We start from the raw sequence: 15,093 nt of genomic DNA, 5'->3' as shown, positions 1-15,093 counted from the left end.
CGCAGCCGCCCTTCTGTCCTCACTCACCGCGTCCTCGTGAATCCCCGCATCTGGAAGCTCGCCCGTCTCTTCGGGGCGAGCCGGGAACATCAGCCGGGGGCGGGTTTGAGTGCCCCCTGCTGAGAACATCAGCCGGGGACGGGTTTGAGTGCCCCCTGCTGAGAACATCAGCCGTGGGCGGGTTTGAGTGCCCCCTGCTGAGAACATCAGCCGCGGAGCCCAACGAAGCTGTCCTGCAGGGGTGCGAAGTTGTCTTTTGTGAGAGCCCTCCCTGCCCCTTTCCCTGTGCTACTTTGCCAACCACCTGTTGATTTGTGGCCCAATGTTTCTTGCCGTAATACTCAAAGATATAGAGGGCAATGTTTGACACTACACACAACTTACCGTCTCCGACCATAAGCTAGTGACCATGAGAACTGGTCTGTCACCACACAAACTCTTTTGATAAGAAATACCAATGATGTAGGCAATGTGACGTCATATAAGGGATTAAAAAAAGGATTCGTCGAAATAAAATGGATACATTTCTTGACCAACACTCATTCGGGGAGTTTAAGTTGTCAGACCCTCGTCCCTGGTTTACTGTACACGGAAAACTTGGTGGCTGAGGGCTCTTAGATGGCCGCTGTTTTTTTTCAATCACGCATTATTCTCCTTAATCTCATGGACCGAAAATGGTCATTGCTAGCCGAAAGGGCTCTGAACTCAATCAGACCAAAGCGTGGAGCGTTTGGCTGCAGTACAGTGTTTCATGTACTCATTTAAGCTACTTTTCTTGGCCTTCTTTGTTTGGGCGGTGCCGGCGGCGGCCACTCGGAGCCTGGCACGGCAGGCACGGTGCAAACCACAAACGGGTGCTGCGTCGGCACCAAAGGCATGCCGGCCGTGACCCCATCAGGGCCTGCGCGCAGCGCCAGTACTCAGTCTGGCCGTGACCCCATCAGGGCTTGCGCGCAGCGCCAGTGCTGCGTCGGCACCAAAGGTATTCCGGCCGGGGCCCCATCAGGGCCTGCGCGCAGCGCCAGTGCTCAGTCTGGCCGGGGCCCCATCAGGGCCTGCGCGCAGCGCCAGTGCTCAGTCTGGCCGCGACCATAGGGGGAATTCCGATATCGGGATTCACGGTTGTGGTGCTTTTTCTCAACTAAGTAGAAGGTACGTTTTTATCAGCTTGCATATACGAGGTGAGGTAAAAAGGAACCTCTTGTATGCTGGCGGTAGCGTCTCTTGGTAAAAATGACCGCCTAGCCTTAATTAAGTTTTGTTGGGCACCAACTGCTTCCACTAGTTTTGTTTTCATTTCAGTTTTGCTGTGTTCATGCTTTCCAGGGAAATGTCTTAGCTTAACTCATTTAAACAAGTCTTCAATTTGACACACATTTCACGAGCATTAAAAAACTGTTGTCCCTTCTTCCCATCAAACTATCTAAAGAGCATTCCATGTGTTTTTAATCTGCCGGGTCTTGATCCTTGATCCTTGATCCTTGATCCTTGATCTTGGTCTTGATCTTGATTTGATCTGCTTGGAGCCTTGAAAGGGTACCCTGTTGGCTTACATGCTACCTGAACATTAAATATACCTCTAATGTTGCCTCTTACCCGAAAATCTTGAGCAAGGTAATGGGTACAATCGCAAGAGGCTGAGGGAACACGTCGATTTGAAATTTTGTCAGCCTTTGCACCTCCTGGCTGGTTTCCATCCAACCCCTCCGTTAATTACAACCTGAACCAGGTCGGAATAGCTTAGAAGACAAGGATGAATGCTGACACTTGTTGGTTCTTATATTCTGATGTAAGAGATAACACTACCTCAATTGTTCGGAGAAAAATCCGCCCAAGTGTGGGTCAACTTCTTATCCCATATTCGGAAGTGCGTAGCACATCATCACAGCTATAAATTTGGGTATATAAATTTCACATTAATGTGAAAATTGGTATTCTAAACACTTTCTAGGTCAATTTTACCGTGCTTAAACTAAAAGAAAGACAAAGGTGTAGACTGGTTCTTCGTCGAACCAGGTTACAGTTCGATTTGCTATACCGGCATATCAGTGCTATTTCAAGGCTGAAATGCAGATGTTTGATGGCCTTAAATTTGCTTTAAAAATGTGTCAATTCTAAGTCAAAATTAAAATCAAAACCTTGATATGCCAGGAATTCAGCATAAAATGTTGTGAATTCTCAGCTCTAACAAACTTTCCTAGTCTCCCTGGATGCGTACCTATTTGGACACATATAACACCTCTGGATTTCAAAACCCTGCTGCATGTCTTCATGAAATTTTTCAGTTACCAATTTCTCAGTACAAGAAACAATAACAATCACTTCTGACATTTCTTCTTCAGAAATAGGACGAATGGGGGGGGGGGAATAACCAACGCGATTTGTAAATGCGTTGCTGCGACCGTTTTGTCGTTGTCGGCAAAACCGTGAAGGACCCTCCAAAAAGATGCGCAGCTCTCATATGACCAGCGGCAAACAAATGGTTCGGAGGGTCGTCTATATAAGGCTCGGCGCTGGTGGCGCCCGTGTTTGATGTCAGTGCCCTGTCCGAGGGCAGCAGACGGCTTCCTGGCTCGCGGCTGCGGTAGCTGGCGCGTCGCGACGACACGGCCGCTCTGGCTGCGGCCGTGCTGTGCGGCGCCGGCTGAGGCGGCTGGATCGGTCGCCGGTCATTATCGCGATAGCGATCTGTTACCGCGTTGTCAGCGCCCAGCAGCCGCCGTGACGCAGCTGGCCCACGACCAGGCCACAAGCCCACACTGCACGGACGTCCGCTGAGAGTTCGCGGCCACAAGCAGACACTGCACGGACGTCAGCTGAGAGTTCGCGGCCACAAGCAGACACTGCACGGACGTCAGCTGACAGTTCGCGGCCACAAGCAGACACTGCACGGACGTCAGCCGAGAGTTCGCGGCCACAAGCCCACACTGCACGGACGTCAGCTGACAGTTTGCGGCCACAAGCAGACACTGCACGGACGTCAGCCGACAGCTCGCGGCCACAAGCCCACACTGCACGGACGTCCGCTGGCAGTTCGCGGCCACAAGCAGATACTGCGCGGACGTCCGCTGGCAGTTCGCGGCCACAAGCCCACACTGCACGGACGTCAGCCGAGAGTTCGCGGCCACAAGCCCACACTGCACGGACGTCAGCCGAGAGTTCGCGGCCACAAGCAGATACTGCACGGACGTCAGCCGGGAGTTCGCGGCCACAAGCCCACACTGCGCGGACGTCAGCCGAGAGTTCGCGGCCACAAGCAGACACTGCACGGACGTCAGCCGAGAGTTCGCGGCCACAAGCAGACACTGCACGGACGTCAGCCGGGAGTTCGCGGCCACAAGCAGACACTGCACGGACGTCAGCCGATAGCTCGCGGCCACAAGCCGACAGGTCGCAGCCGTCGGCCGACAGTTCGCGGCCACAAGCCGACAGGTCGCAGCCGTCGGCCGACAGTTCGCGGTCACAAGCCGACAGGTCGCAGCCGTCAGCCGACAGTTCGCGGCCACAAGCCGACAGGTCGTAGCCGTCGGCCGACAGTTCGCGGCCACAAGCCGGCGGTGCGGGTCCGCTGCAAGTGCAGGACACGTACGTGTGCGTGCGCCACAGGGACACGAGCGGGAGCCGCCGACGTCATGAAGCCACGAGTCGACACTACTGAGCTATCGCCGTGCCCTTTACCGCCACCAGACAGCTTGCTTGGCCATCAGCCTGTAGCACGCTGCACGGCCACGTCCCCTAACTTCAGCTCGATGTAGCCGGTATCGGAGCGGCACCTCCCCGTACCCTGGGCCGCCGTTACCGACCTGGTCCGGTTCCAGTCGGCCTCACTTCCGACGGCGTTTTCCGCACCACCAGCAGCAGCAGAGCGGTGACCCGAAGAGCAGTCCAAGGCTGTCTAACAGCCCCGGAGCAGCCCGGTCGCTGCCCTCGGGCGCCGCGGTCACGCCGCTCCGCCGCCTCCCCGCCGCCGCCGCCGCCGCACCACTCGGCACGCATGTGAAGCATGACGCGCGCGGCCGGCCGTGTCTCTGGGCGCAGTCTGCGTCAGCGGTGCTCGGTAGTCCGTCCAGAGCCGGCGCCGACCGCTGCCGACCGGGACGACAGGCGCCGCCTCGGCTGAGACTCCGGTGTCAGACGTGCGAGCAACAGTGCAGCACTCGCTGCGTGTTGGCGTGCGCTTGTTGGCACGCCCTACTGGGCAGCGCTTTTTGACGCGAAGCATGCCGTGACTAAACGTTCCGAATGTTTGTTGAGCAGTGTAGCGCACCAGATTACTGCCATGAGGAGCACGCTCATCAGGCAAACATTCATGATGAATCTGATCGGGAAGGCGGGCTCCACTGGCACTACCCAGTACCAAGGCAATAAAAACAATCCAGCCCCCCCCCCCCCCCCCCCCCAGTATGGCTTCGCTACCGTCGCTCTGATGTGTATTACCAATAACATCCCTGGAGCATTTTGATTCATGGGACAGGTGAGTTAATGAAGAACGTGATAATCGTCACGAGGATTATACCAAGATCAGAGCGGTTGCAGCCATCCGACCCTGGAAACCGAGGCAAATAGCTTTTATGAATTATTTGGATGGCCCGTTTGTCGCAAGTTGAGCAAATTCATTTCTTCAGTTCTAAGTGTGGGATAATCTGCTGAGGCTGATAATGCTTGTTTACATTTTGAGCCAATGCATTCCACGTATTATCCACAGTCACATGTTCCACGTATTATGTATGGCATCACTAACTGTAGTCCGCGCGATCTCAAAACCCGGAAGGACATGCGGCAAAGTCCCGAAAAGATATATTTATCAGCTACAAATAAGGGCATAATGACTTTAACATAAAAGCAGGGACATCACGCTATGGCACAAAGACGAATGATGACATCAGCTGAAAAGTAGTTACCGGGAAATTACAACAAATGATGATTAATGGAATTTCGATACTGATGCATTTGTCACAAGTTAACAACAGAAAACGGTCGCAATTGAGGCGCAGCGTACAGCAAACCATTTCCCCAAAGCTAAAACGCCGCTGCTCACCGGCCCTTCGGCAAGGACCCGCTGCAGCTATAGCACGAATAGCTTTGTTGAAAAATTGCTCGTCTGTCATATTGATCAGGCCTGACTGTTTCAGTGGACCAAATAGAAAATTTGGAATTATTCACGTTTTCGTGACTGTCCAGTGTAGTGCTAGAAAAAAAAAATTAGAGGGGCCTGGATATTTATCTCATTAAACTTGGAAACACGACTGTGTGTCTGATCTGTGACTTATATAACCCAGTCTTTCTCGGCTAAGACTCCAGGGCGCGATATTCTACCCTGGGTTTCAAAAACGATATTGATGGTTTCTGGGTTGATTACTGGGTTCAAATGGGTCCGGCAGTGGTATTTGTTCAGCTCGGTGAGTGATTTCTAGACAGCGCGTTCCCTTGCGATAGGTCTGTGTACCGAGCTCATTGTTTTACGTCTTTACTCACCTCTGTTTGCAAACATCTGACACCAATCCTTGATAATACCACCGGACCGGTGGACCCATGTTTTGCGCTCGAGCACGCGGGACCGGCTGCGCGCGTCGACCCACACTTTTACTAGCGCGCTCGTCTGTTTCCTTCTTCGCCAGATGGTATCGGCCCCGTGGCGCTGCGAGCCAGCGTCGCCGAGATCGGTTGGCGGCTTCGACTTGTGTTCCTCCGTTTGTTGCAATCTCTAGTTTTAACATTTTCTTTGTAAATCACATGGAAATGTCAAGCTGTCGTAATTTCGTAGAGTTGTGGGAAGGCGTGTGAGAAAAACTGTTTTTCATGTAAATACCTGGACTTGCAACTAAAACAGCATGACACTAGGTTTCATGGCCGCAAAGAAGCCGGTCAAAGACGTGAGAGGCTGGACCTGGTCGGAACTTCAGAATTACCCATTTTTTGTGATTTCACGTTAAGTTAAGCTGAGCCTGCGGTCTGGCTCGTAACAAGTCGCCACGTACGCCCATTAGATGCTTTGCTTTCTCGTGCGATACCGCCCCTGCTTGCCTGCCTGCCTGCTTGCCTGCCTGCTTGCTTGCAGTTACATATCTGTGTTTGTCCCGTAACTTTTCGTATTTTCTTTCTATGTTGCACGCGCGACGTGGTAAGTTTTGCAACTCATATTCCTTCCGCTGTTTTATGCTTAGTGGGCGATTCCCACCGGCCCTTTGCCATTGAGACACGGGGGCATAACCGCATATCTGAGATGGGGGAGGGGGGAATCAGGGTTGAATGGATGGCACGGGTCTGGCGGTGAGACAGCTCGACCCTAAAGTGACTTGTTAAATGGGGAAACATAGGAAAGATGCCTTGTACGGGCAAAATTGGACCAGGCAAAATTCCTTTTATTAAGATTAGGGGATGAATCTTCCAGGTGGTTACACTCATGTTAGGACCGGTGGTTTGCTTTATGGAAGTGACGAACATGATCTGTGTAACTGAATATGTAATGCTGATCAATTTATGCTACCGGACCTGCTCAATTCTATGCAAATGGCATATTCCGCTTTCGCTGGTTGAATTGTTTTGTACATTGTGTGTGATGAAAACCCGCGTCAAAGTCTTTTATCCAGTCATCTTTTATGCATGAGTGATGTAACAAACGCCGTTTTCACGAATGCTCAGTTGTGGGTACGGATTTTAATGCCGTGTGATGCGTAGTAAGTCCGTGTCCGCTTGTTGTTTGCAGCCCGTTTGTAGACCCTGCCGACTCCACCCTCCGATGTGCACTGCGCTGACCCTAGCCCGGCTAAATGCCCTGCTCATTTCGTGTTCCCACTGGAGACCTCGGCTGACCCTGAGCCCAGTAGTTGTCTGCAGACCCAGCCCGCCTGCAGACTCGGCCTACCTGCTGACCCTGCCGTGTCATCAACCCCGCTCTCATTACTCATCGTCTTATCCTTCACCTCCACCCGCCCCTGTTTACCTAGGGTAAGTAGCATGCATCAGCCATGTGCGGGCCTGAGTGTCTCCCTGGCGGAAGCCCCGCCCGAGCGCCCGTGCAGACCCACTGGGTTCTCCCAGTGGTTCTCGATAGCGGAGCACTCCCGGATGCCTGCAGTTGCCTCACCGCTCCCGACTCTTCTTCATTCGATGCCCCCTGAACTGGCTATTGCTGACCCAACTGACGCCGATCTCGATCGAGCCAAACCAGACCTATGGTGTGTGGCGGTGTTAACCGTGCGATCTCGGCCGCCAGCTGGGCGGCCGCCGATAACCGTGCGACCCCGGCCTCCAGCTGGACTGTTAACCGTGCGACCTCGGCCGCCAGCTGGACGGCCGCCGACTCCAGAGTAGCGTGCCGCCAGCTGGGTCTCACCGGCGGACACTACGCCGACTGGTACCCCTGGCTCAACGGCACGCGACGACTGCTGTACGAGCGGCCCGGCTGCGACGGCTCGGAGGCGCGCGTCCAGGACTGCCGCTGGAGCAGCCGCGCCATGGGCGCCGGCATCTGCGGTACGTCACGGACACCACCTGTACACGGCTGGGGTCGACTGCGCACGGCTGGGGTCGGCTGCACACGGCTGGGGTCGGCTGCACACGGCTGGGGTCGGCTGTGCACGGCTGGGGTCGGCTGCACACGGCTGGGGTCGGCTGCGCACGGCTGGGGTCGGCTGTGCACGGCAGGGGCCGGCTGTGCACGGCTGGGGCCGGCTGTGCACGGCTGGGGTCGGTTGTGCATGGCTGGGGTCGTCTGCACACGGCTGGGGTCGGCTGTGTACGGCTGAGTTCGCCTACAGACGGCTGGGGTCGGCTGTGCACGGCTGGGGTCGGCTGTGCACGGCTGGGGTCGGCTGTGTACGTCTGGAGTCGGCTGTACACGCCTGGGGTCGGCTGTGCACGTCTGGGGTCGGCTGCGCACTGCTGAGTTCGCCTACAGACGGCTGGGGTCGCCTGCAGACGGCTGATGTAGTTCGTAGCTAAGGAGCCGGGTCTCTAACTCTTGCGTTCGGCCGCTCGAGTGGTGGGCAGCCAACTAATTCGATACAAAGATTTAGCCAGCATCACATTATAATTGTCACACGGCGCGGGGCGTTTGTTCGACTAAGATTCCACGTAGCATCACGGAACCCCAACAAAGGCAGGATCTATGGGGTATGACGTCATGAATGACGTCGTCGTCTTGCCGTCCGGGCAGCTGTGAACGCATGCTTTGTTGTTGGGCATGCGCATGAGGTTGCCTGTAGGGCGCAGCCAGAGCTTTGGCAGGGAGGGGGGAAGCAGGGTTGACAAAGGGCCCGCTGATGGTAAAAGGGCCCCTAAAAAATCGCTGGATATGGCTTATTTGGTAATGGTGGCATGTTTTTCTTAAAAAAGCATGCGTTAAGTGACTGCATGAAATAAATCGCCGGCACCCTTCATTTTACACTGGTATATTGGACTCTTTTTAAACCGATAAAACTCAAAAACTTAATCAAAATTTGTATCTTAGTTGTACAGAGATATCAAGGATTCCGTGGTCTCCTTTAGCCGCGCAGCGTCGGCTTCTCGGCCAACGCCAGACCGTGGCCAACGGGTCGACGAAAATGATGACACATTTGAAAGAAGTACTTTTGAACGCTTCTGGCCACGAATCGCACATCTAAAGATATTCCGGGCGTAATTTAACACGTGTGGTTTTTAGATTGATGACAAAAACGCGTTGGTCTTTATAGCACCGCGAAGTGGTCCTGAAATCTGGTGATGTAGCTGGGGGAGAAAAGGTAAAATCTCTGTGTTTCGTGTTGCTTTAACTGTTAAGCTGTCCAGAGAAAAAACTCGAAGTCGTAAAAAAGATTCGCCCAGTGTAATTTTTGAACTTAACGACTTAATTTTGAGATACCTAGAAACATTATTTTACGATGGTTGTTGTGCCCACGGCGCCCGCCGCCTGGCGTTACACGCAGTAGCCATTGCTGTTCAGTTTTACAAAAATTGCCGTCCAAGTCATCATTATCCTTGCTCCCCAAGATTACGGGCGTGGCATTGGGGCTTTATGACTACTGCTGGGGCTATATGGCGTCGCCAGCCGCCCACCCTGGCGGGAAGGGCGGACACCGCAGGGAATCAAACCCCGTGCTTGTGGTTTCCCAGACGCGCAGAAGTTAACGTAGGCGCGTTAACCTCTACACTATTGTCACCCGGCGCGCAGGCTGAAACCTTCTGATGTTATTTGTTTCACTATTCTATTTTACTGGGCACAATACTGTTCCCGGTCAAGGGCTGAGGGGTCATTCCGTCCCAATGCGGCGTGTCTTCCGGCCGTCATTCTGGCGACACTGTGCGGCATCCTCTAACTTATCCGGAGGCCCTTAGAGGGATGCATTTACCACATTGGTCTGCTCCCTGACGAGGGAAGCTTTCTGACCCGCGCAGTTGACCCCGTATCGACGCATGAACCGTCATGATTGCAACAACATCTCTGATCGCCGCAGGTGGTCAAATAATTGGCTCATAAACTCCAGATGTGCTTAACGGTCCCGTGCTGGAAAGCGGACGGAGGGCCCACCGTTCGGTATTGAGAGCCCTGACTGGCACAGCACTCTTCTATAGCCTTAATGTGCGCATTCCTTATAAGTTCTGACGTTTCCTTCAGTTGTCTGAGGGTCTCGACCAACGCAACAGACCCTCTGTCATTTGTATTCCCGTCCCGTCCCTGTTGTGCAAATCTTCCCCTGGCCAATTCGAGGCCACTTGTTGACACAGAATACCTAGTTAGGCGCTGTGGGCCCCTGAACGATACAGGAGCCCGACCAACGTAAGTCGCAGTTCCGGCCTTGTCCATGCTTGGGAAACGGGCCCCCAGAGCTCAGACCAACACAGAGCCGATTGTTCGTTGTTCGTGAAAACTGGCCGAAGTAGAGGTCCGGAGCGGCCGGTTTGCGCCGCGCTGCAGCGGCCGGTCTGCGCCGGGCCGGAGCGGCCGGCCTGTGCTGAGCCGGAGGAGTAGGTCTGTGCCGGGCCGGAGCGGCCGGCCTGCGTCGGCCTGGAGCGGCCGGTCTGCCCTGGGTCTGGAGCGGCCGGTCTGCGCCGGGCCGGAGCGGTCGGTCTGAGCCGGGCCGGAGCAACCGGTCTGCCCTGGGTCTGGAGCGGCCGGTCTGCGCCGGGCTGGAGCGGCCGGTCTGCGCCGGGCCGGAGCGGCCGGTCTGCGCCAGGCCGAAGCGGCCGGTCTGCGCCGGGCCGGAGCGGTCGGTCTGCGCCAGGCCGGAGCGGCCGGTCTGCGCCGGGCCGGAGCGGCCGGTCTGCGCCGGGCCGGAGCGGCCGGTCCGCGCCGGGCCGGAGCGGCCGGCCTGTGCTGAGCCGGAGGGGCCGGTCTGTACCGGGCCGGAGCGGCCGGTCTGCGCCGGGCCGGAGCGGTCGGTCTGCCCTGGGCCGGAGCGGCCGGTCTGCGCCGGGCTGGAGCGGCCGGTCTGCGCCAGGCTGGAGCGGCCGCCGGCTGGTGGCTGACGTTGGTCAGATGTGTGGCAGAGCTGACCCCGAGTGTGACCCGCGCAGATGAGCACGCCGACCTGGCGCTGCGCTGTCTGCCGGTGTTCGATGCCAGCCGGCCGGCGTCGCAGTGGCGCGGCGTCCGGTTCGAGCACGCCGCCCACGACAAGATGCTCACCGCCGGCGACACGCTGTACGAGAAGTTCTCCCAGTCGAAGCTCTACCACCTGGAAGTGCTACACGCGGGCATGGGGCTCGACAGACAGGTGAGACGGCGGCGACGGCGACGGCCTGGCGTCCGACGGGCTCCTAAGACCCGCCGATGCTGTGCTGTGTTCACTGGTTCGGGAAGTCGCTGGTTGTCTCTGACCGTCTTCTGGCCGCAGTTAGCCTGTGGCCGGCTCTGGGCGTCGTCTGCTCGCGGTTGTGACGCCGGCTGTGACCCGCTCTCTGCCGCCGTCAGGTGCATGCGGCGATCGAGAGCGAGGGCGTGCCACCGCAGATGTACGGCGTCACGGTCCGCCACTCGGCCGGCGGCGGTATCAACATCACGGCGCCAGACTCCTTGGTCAACATCAACAACTGCACCGTCGAACACAACGCTGGTGCGTGCGGCGGCTGCCTCCAGACTGCGTGTACCTGCGCGGTTGCCATATACACATCATTGGGCCCCCTGAGTGACGTGCTAAGGCTTTAGTTTTAATTACTGTTGGCGTGTTGTATTATTCGTGTATGCTGTTCATTAAATTTTGCACTGCCCTGGTAACTCAGTTGTGTTTCAGCGTTTCAAGTGCCAATTCTTGCAGAGTTCATGATTATGTCTACCCAATTGTTCGTTAGGGTGTAGCCTCGCTCCCATTTTCAAGCGGTTTCCCCCCAACTGGTGCATTTTCCACAAAGGCCTCGGCGTGTCAAGGTCCATGAAACACATATGTGCCACGTCTGACTGCAGAGTTCTTTTGTCTGCCTGTTGTCAGATTATACGATATGGGTTGGGATGATAATCAAACGAATATCAAACGAAAATATAGTGTCATCTCCTACAAGCTTTGATTAAAACGCCGATACCGTACCAAGGATTTTAATCGTGATTCAAGGCAACAACACATGCTAAAACCTCTCCTTACGGGTAGCCCCTCCTCATTTTGCCACCTAAAGGTTATCAACAAACGGTTACCAAAATTACGGAAAGCGGGCTAACTTGACCGTTGTAACGTTTTTTGGATAAATGCCGTGAGCAATTTTCGGGGTGCATCAACCCCGGCCGCTTGACGCCTTCCAGCAAGCACCGCAATCTGGACCCGCGTTTGCAAGAGCCCTCCGAAGAGCTACTGGGCATTTCTTTTTAGCGTGGCGGTAGATGACGAGGCGGGCGTGCTGTTGCAGGCACCGGTATCTACGTCAACACATCCACGGGCCTCGTGCACGTGCACGGCTGCCGGGTGCTGGGGAGCGGCGCCGACGGCCTGCGCCTGGTGCAGCACGACACGCAGACGCCGCGCCGCGAGGTGGACGGCACGGCCGTGGCCGACTTCTGCAGCTCGGGCACCATCGCCCGCCAGATCTTCCCACTCTACACCGTGGCGCAGCAGTTCAAGACCAGCCACCGACCGATCCGGTGCCAGAAGGTGAGGCGGCCTCCGCGTGATGGTGAGCACGGTGTCCTGCGAGCCTGAAGGCCTCACGCCGCTGTCAGTCAGTGCTCTTACTGGGTTAAATAGCCAGGTGACGCGTGGGACTGACGGAGTTTAGACTGAGACTACGGCCAGCTTCTCGTCGCTCATCTCAGGTGTTGATATCAGAAATGATTTCTGCAGTCATCGGGCCATTAAAGGCCGCTTCGCTTCAGCCTCGGCTCCTGCACGGGCCGTTTAAACAACCAATGCAGCGCTTGGTCTAGTGTAGGAAAGTTTTCATTCTGAGCACTTTGATGATCTAAACCCAGAGAAGTGCTCGAGATCGCCCTGCGTGCCGCGCGGGACCCCGGCCGTGCGTGGGCTGGGTCCTGCAGCCGACAGGTGTGCCCGCCGCCCGGCTGAAGCTCGCCGGGGCCATTCCAGCGTTTCAGCTCCCGGATCGGGCTGGTGCTCACCGTCAACTTCCTGTATCTGATGAACGAAGCCAACGACGATGCTGAGATCAGTTTTTACGACGGGAAGTCGGAGGCGTCTCCACTGCTCGGTAGTTTCAAGGTGCGCCGCTAGGTTCGCTGCGCGTCGCTCGCTATAACGGCGGCAGTGGTCGGATGTCAGCTGTCAGAATGCCAGACTGTCATGAACTTCCTGGTCGGAGATGACCTTAGTTACAGAATGTTTCCAGTTGCGTGCAATGACTGAGTGTATTTGGCCAGACTTATGGGTGTTGTATATGTTCGTCTGAGGCCTTTACGGCTTGCAACAATTTCTGGAGCGCTTACCTCTGAAGCCACTATATGTCTGTCATTGTACGTTTCTCAAATATCTTTTGTCATGGGGGCAACACTTGACGTGATTTGATTGCTTCTGACAATGCGAAACGTACGTCAAAAACCATATGAAAGGACTGGGTGCGACCCGACCTGGTGATTACACAGGACAGGACAGGGCATCAGGACATCATGCTCAGCTGAACGCGAGACATCCTCTGCATCACCGCACCAGCCGGCTGACTGAGTGCGCTGTCGGCAGGTACGCAACGGCAGTCGGCCGCAGAGTCTGGTGACCACCCGCAACCACCTGCTGGTCACCTTCTCCGCCCGCAACCGGACGCAGACGGAGGTGTTCATGGCCGTCACGGCCGGACTCGGTGAGTCGTCTGTCCCCAGCCGCCGCGTCCCGGCTGTCCAGCGCCCGCAAACTGCACGCGGAATTGTTGAGGCCGTGAATACAAATAATTATAACGCCGCGAAGACACGCTGCACTGTATTTGCTCTAGTTTTTTCAAAACATTTCTCTTTTTGGTGTATTTTTGGTTTTGGGTCTTTTGGTGGCGACTGCGCCATTCCTGCTGAGGCGATGTGATTCCACGTCGCGCATGTTCATGCTTGAATGTCATTTCAGGGAAAACGCACGATCTGAACGTGTCTAGCTCGGACATCTCTGACAACAATGGACGCGGCATCGCCGTGGAGAACCTGCGCTCGCTCGTGCACGTGCACAGCTCGGTCGTGTCCAACAACTCCCACGTGGCCGGCGTGCACGTGCGGGGCGGTGGCGGCGACGTCAACATCACGTGGTCGCAGATCACCGGCAACAACGGCGACGGCATCAACATCACCTACGCCGGCGGTGCGCAGAACATCTCCTGGTGCGAGATAGCGGACAACAGAGGCCGCGGCCTGTCACTGTGGTACAACGAGACCCGCGAGGTGGTGGCCTTCAGCCAGCAGCTCGTGTTGGCCTATTCTAACTTCTCCGAGAACTGGCTGCAGGGTGCGTTCGTCGGCAACTTTTGCCGCGACTCGTTCGTCAACATCAGCGGTAACGTGTTCCGGCGCGCGCGCCAGGACGCCGTGGACCTGTGGACGTGCCAGCGCTCCACGCGGGGTGCGTTGACGCTTCAGATCGGCCACAACCGCTTCCTCAACAACGAGAGGCTGGCGGTCAACATGGCTCCGGTGTCGAACGTGTTCGGTAACATCGAGTACAACTACTTCGCGGACCAGCTGGTGGCGACGCTGAGGCTGTACAGCGGCGACACGCCGGCCGTCGAGAAGCTGCCGCTCCAACTCAACATCACGCACAACTTTTTCGAGCGCAACGCCGGCATGTACGTGGTGAACATCGGCGCCTCTCAGTACGCGCACGACTCTGCTCAGCAGATCCTCTTCACCAAGAACTTCTTGCAGAAGAACAATGTGTCGGAGCCGTTTCCCAGCCTGAACCCGCGTAACCGCGTGGCGGCCGTGGTCACCGTCTCCTCAGCGTCGGCCGTCGTCTACCGCAACATCCTGGAGAATCCCGCCTCGCGCTACGAACTGGGTGTCCACTTCGAGGACCAGAGCGCCAACGCCAACTTCTCGCACAACTGGCTCGGCTTCAAGCGCTCCAACCAGGTGTACGACCGCGTGTTCGACCGCAAGGACCGCTACAACCTGGCCAAGGCCGACTTCGAGCCGTTCCTGCTGAGCGAGAACGACCCCAACTCGATCCTGCTCTCGCTCAACGAGCAGTTCGTGCCGAGCTTCGGGCCGAACGAGCTGGGTGAGATCGGCGGCGAGATCGCCGGCCAGGTCATCCTGCCCGACGGCACGTTCTCGGTCACCCGTGACATCTACGTCAGGCCGGGCGCGCGCCTGACCGTGGCCTTCGGCGTGCGCCTCGAGTTTGAGCACAGCGTCGGTGAGTGCTCGTCGGAGCGGCGGCCCAGACCATGCTGGGCTAGGGGCGGGGACAGGGTGTGCACCAAGGCCTGGGGAAAATGGGAGGTTCAACGGCGGAGACGACAGGATGATCGTTGACATCAGGGCAGGGCGCACGCAAGGCAAGGGGATAAAGTTCCTTCCTAAAGTTCCCAGACCCATGATGGAGCGGTAACGGGCTAGGGCAGGCCCTTCGTAAGAAGAAAGCACATCACTCTTTCTCCCTCTCCGGGCCCGCCTTCTGGAACCTCTATCCAGCCCTAGGCGTATTTTCAACATCCCACCATTCGATATGTGTCCGCCACTGCCTTCCCATCTAGTTTGTG

General features: G+C 56.5%; 1 protein-coding gene across 1 annotated transcript in view; it reads left to right on the top strand.

The window, feature by feature from the left end:
• The window catches only part of LOC119093473 (protein bark beetle), a 57,212-nt gene that overhangs the window by 21,523 nt on the left and 20,596 nt on the right, over window positions 1-15,093 (top strand). Inside the window, exons 4-10 of the mRNA XM_037216428.1 lie at window positions 7,289-7,476; window positions 10,495-10,694; window positions 10,892-11,033; window positions 11,815-12,056; window positions 12,489-12,620; window positions 13,095-13,212; window positions 13,467-14,747. Of these exons, the coding sequence (XP_037072323.1) occupies window positions 7,289-7,476; window positions 10,495-10,694; window positions 10,892-11,033; window positions 11,815-12,056; window positions 12,489-12,620; window positions 13,095-13,212; window positions 13,467-14,747 (2,303 nt within the window). The remainder of the gene's footprint in view (window positions 1-7,288; window positions 7,477-10,494; window positions 10,695-10,891; window positions 11,034-11,814; window positions 12,057-12,488; window positions 12,621-13,094; window positions 13,213-13,466; window positions 14,748-15,093) is intronic.

This window comes from Pollicipes pollicipes, unplaced genomic scaffold (genome assembly GCF_011947565.3).
Source record: "Pollicipes pollicipes isolate AB1234 unplaced genomic scaffold, Ppol_2.1 Scaffold_4002;HRSCAF=4701_pilon_pilon_pilon, whole genome shotgun sequence".
NCBI lineage: Eukaryota > Metazoa > Arthropoda > Thecostraca > Pollicipedomorpha > Pollicipedidae > Pollicipes > Pollicipes pollicipes.
The sequence above is the reverse complement of the archived record's forward strand: the minus strand, read 5'-3'. Positions and strand labels throughout refer to the sequence as shown.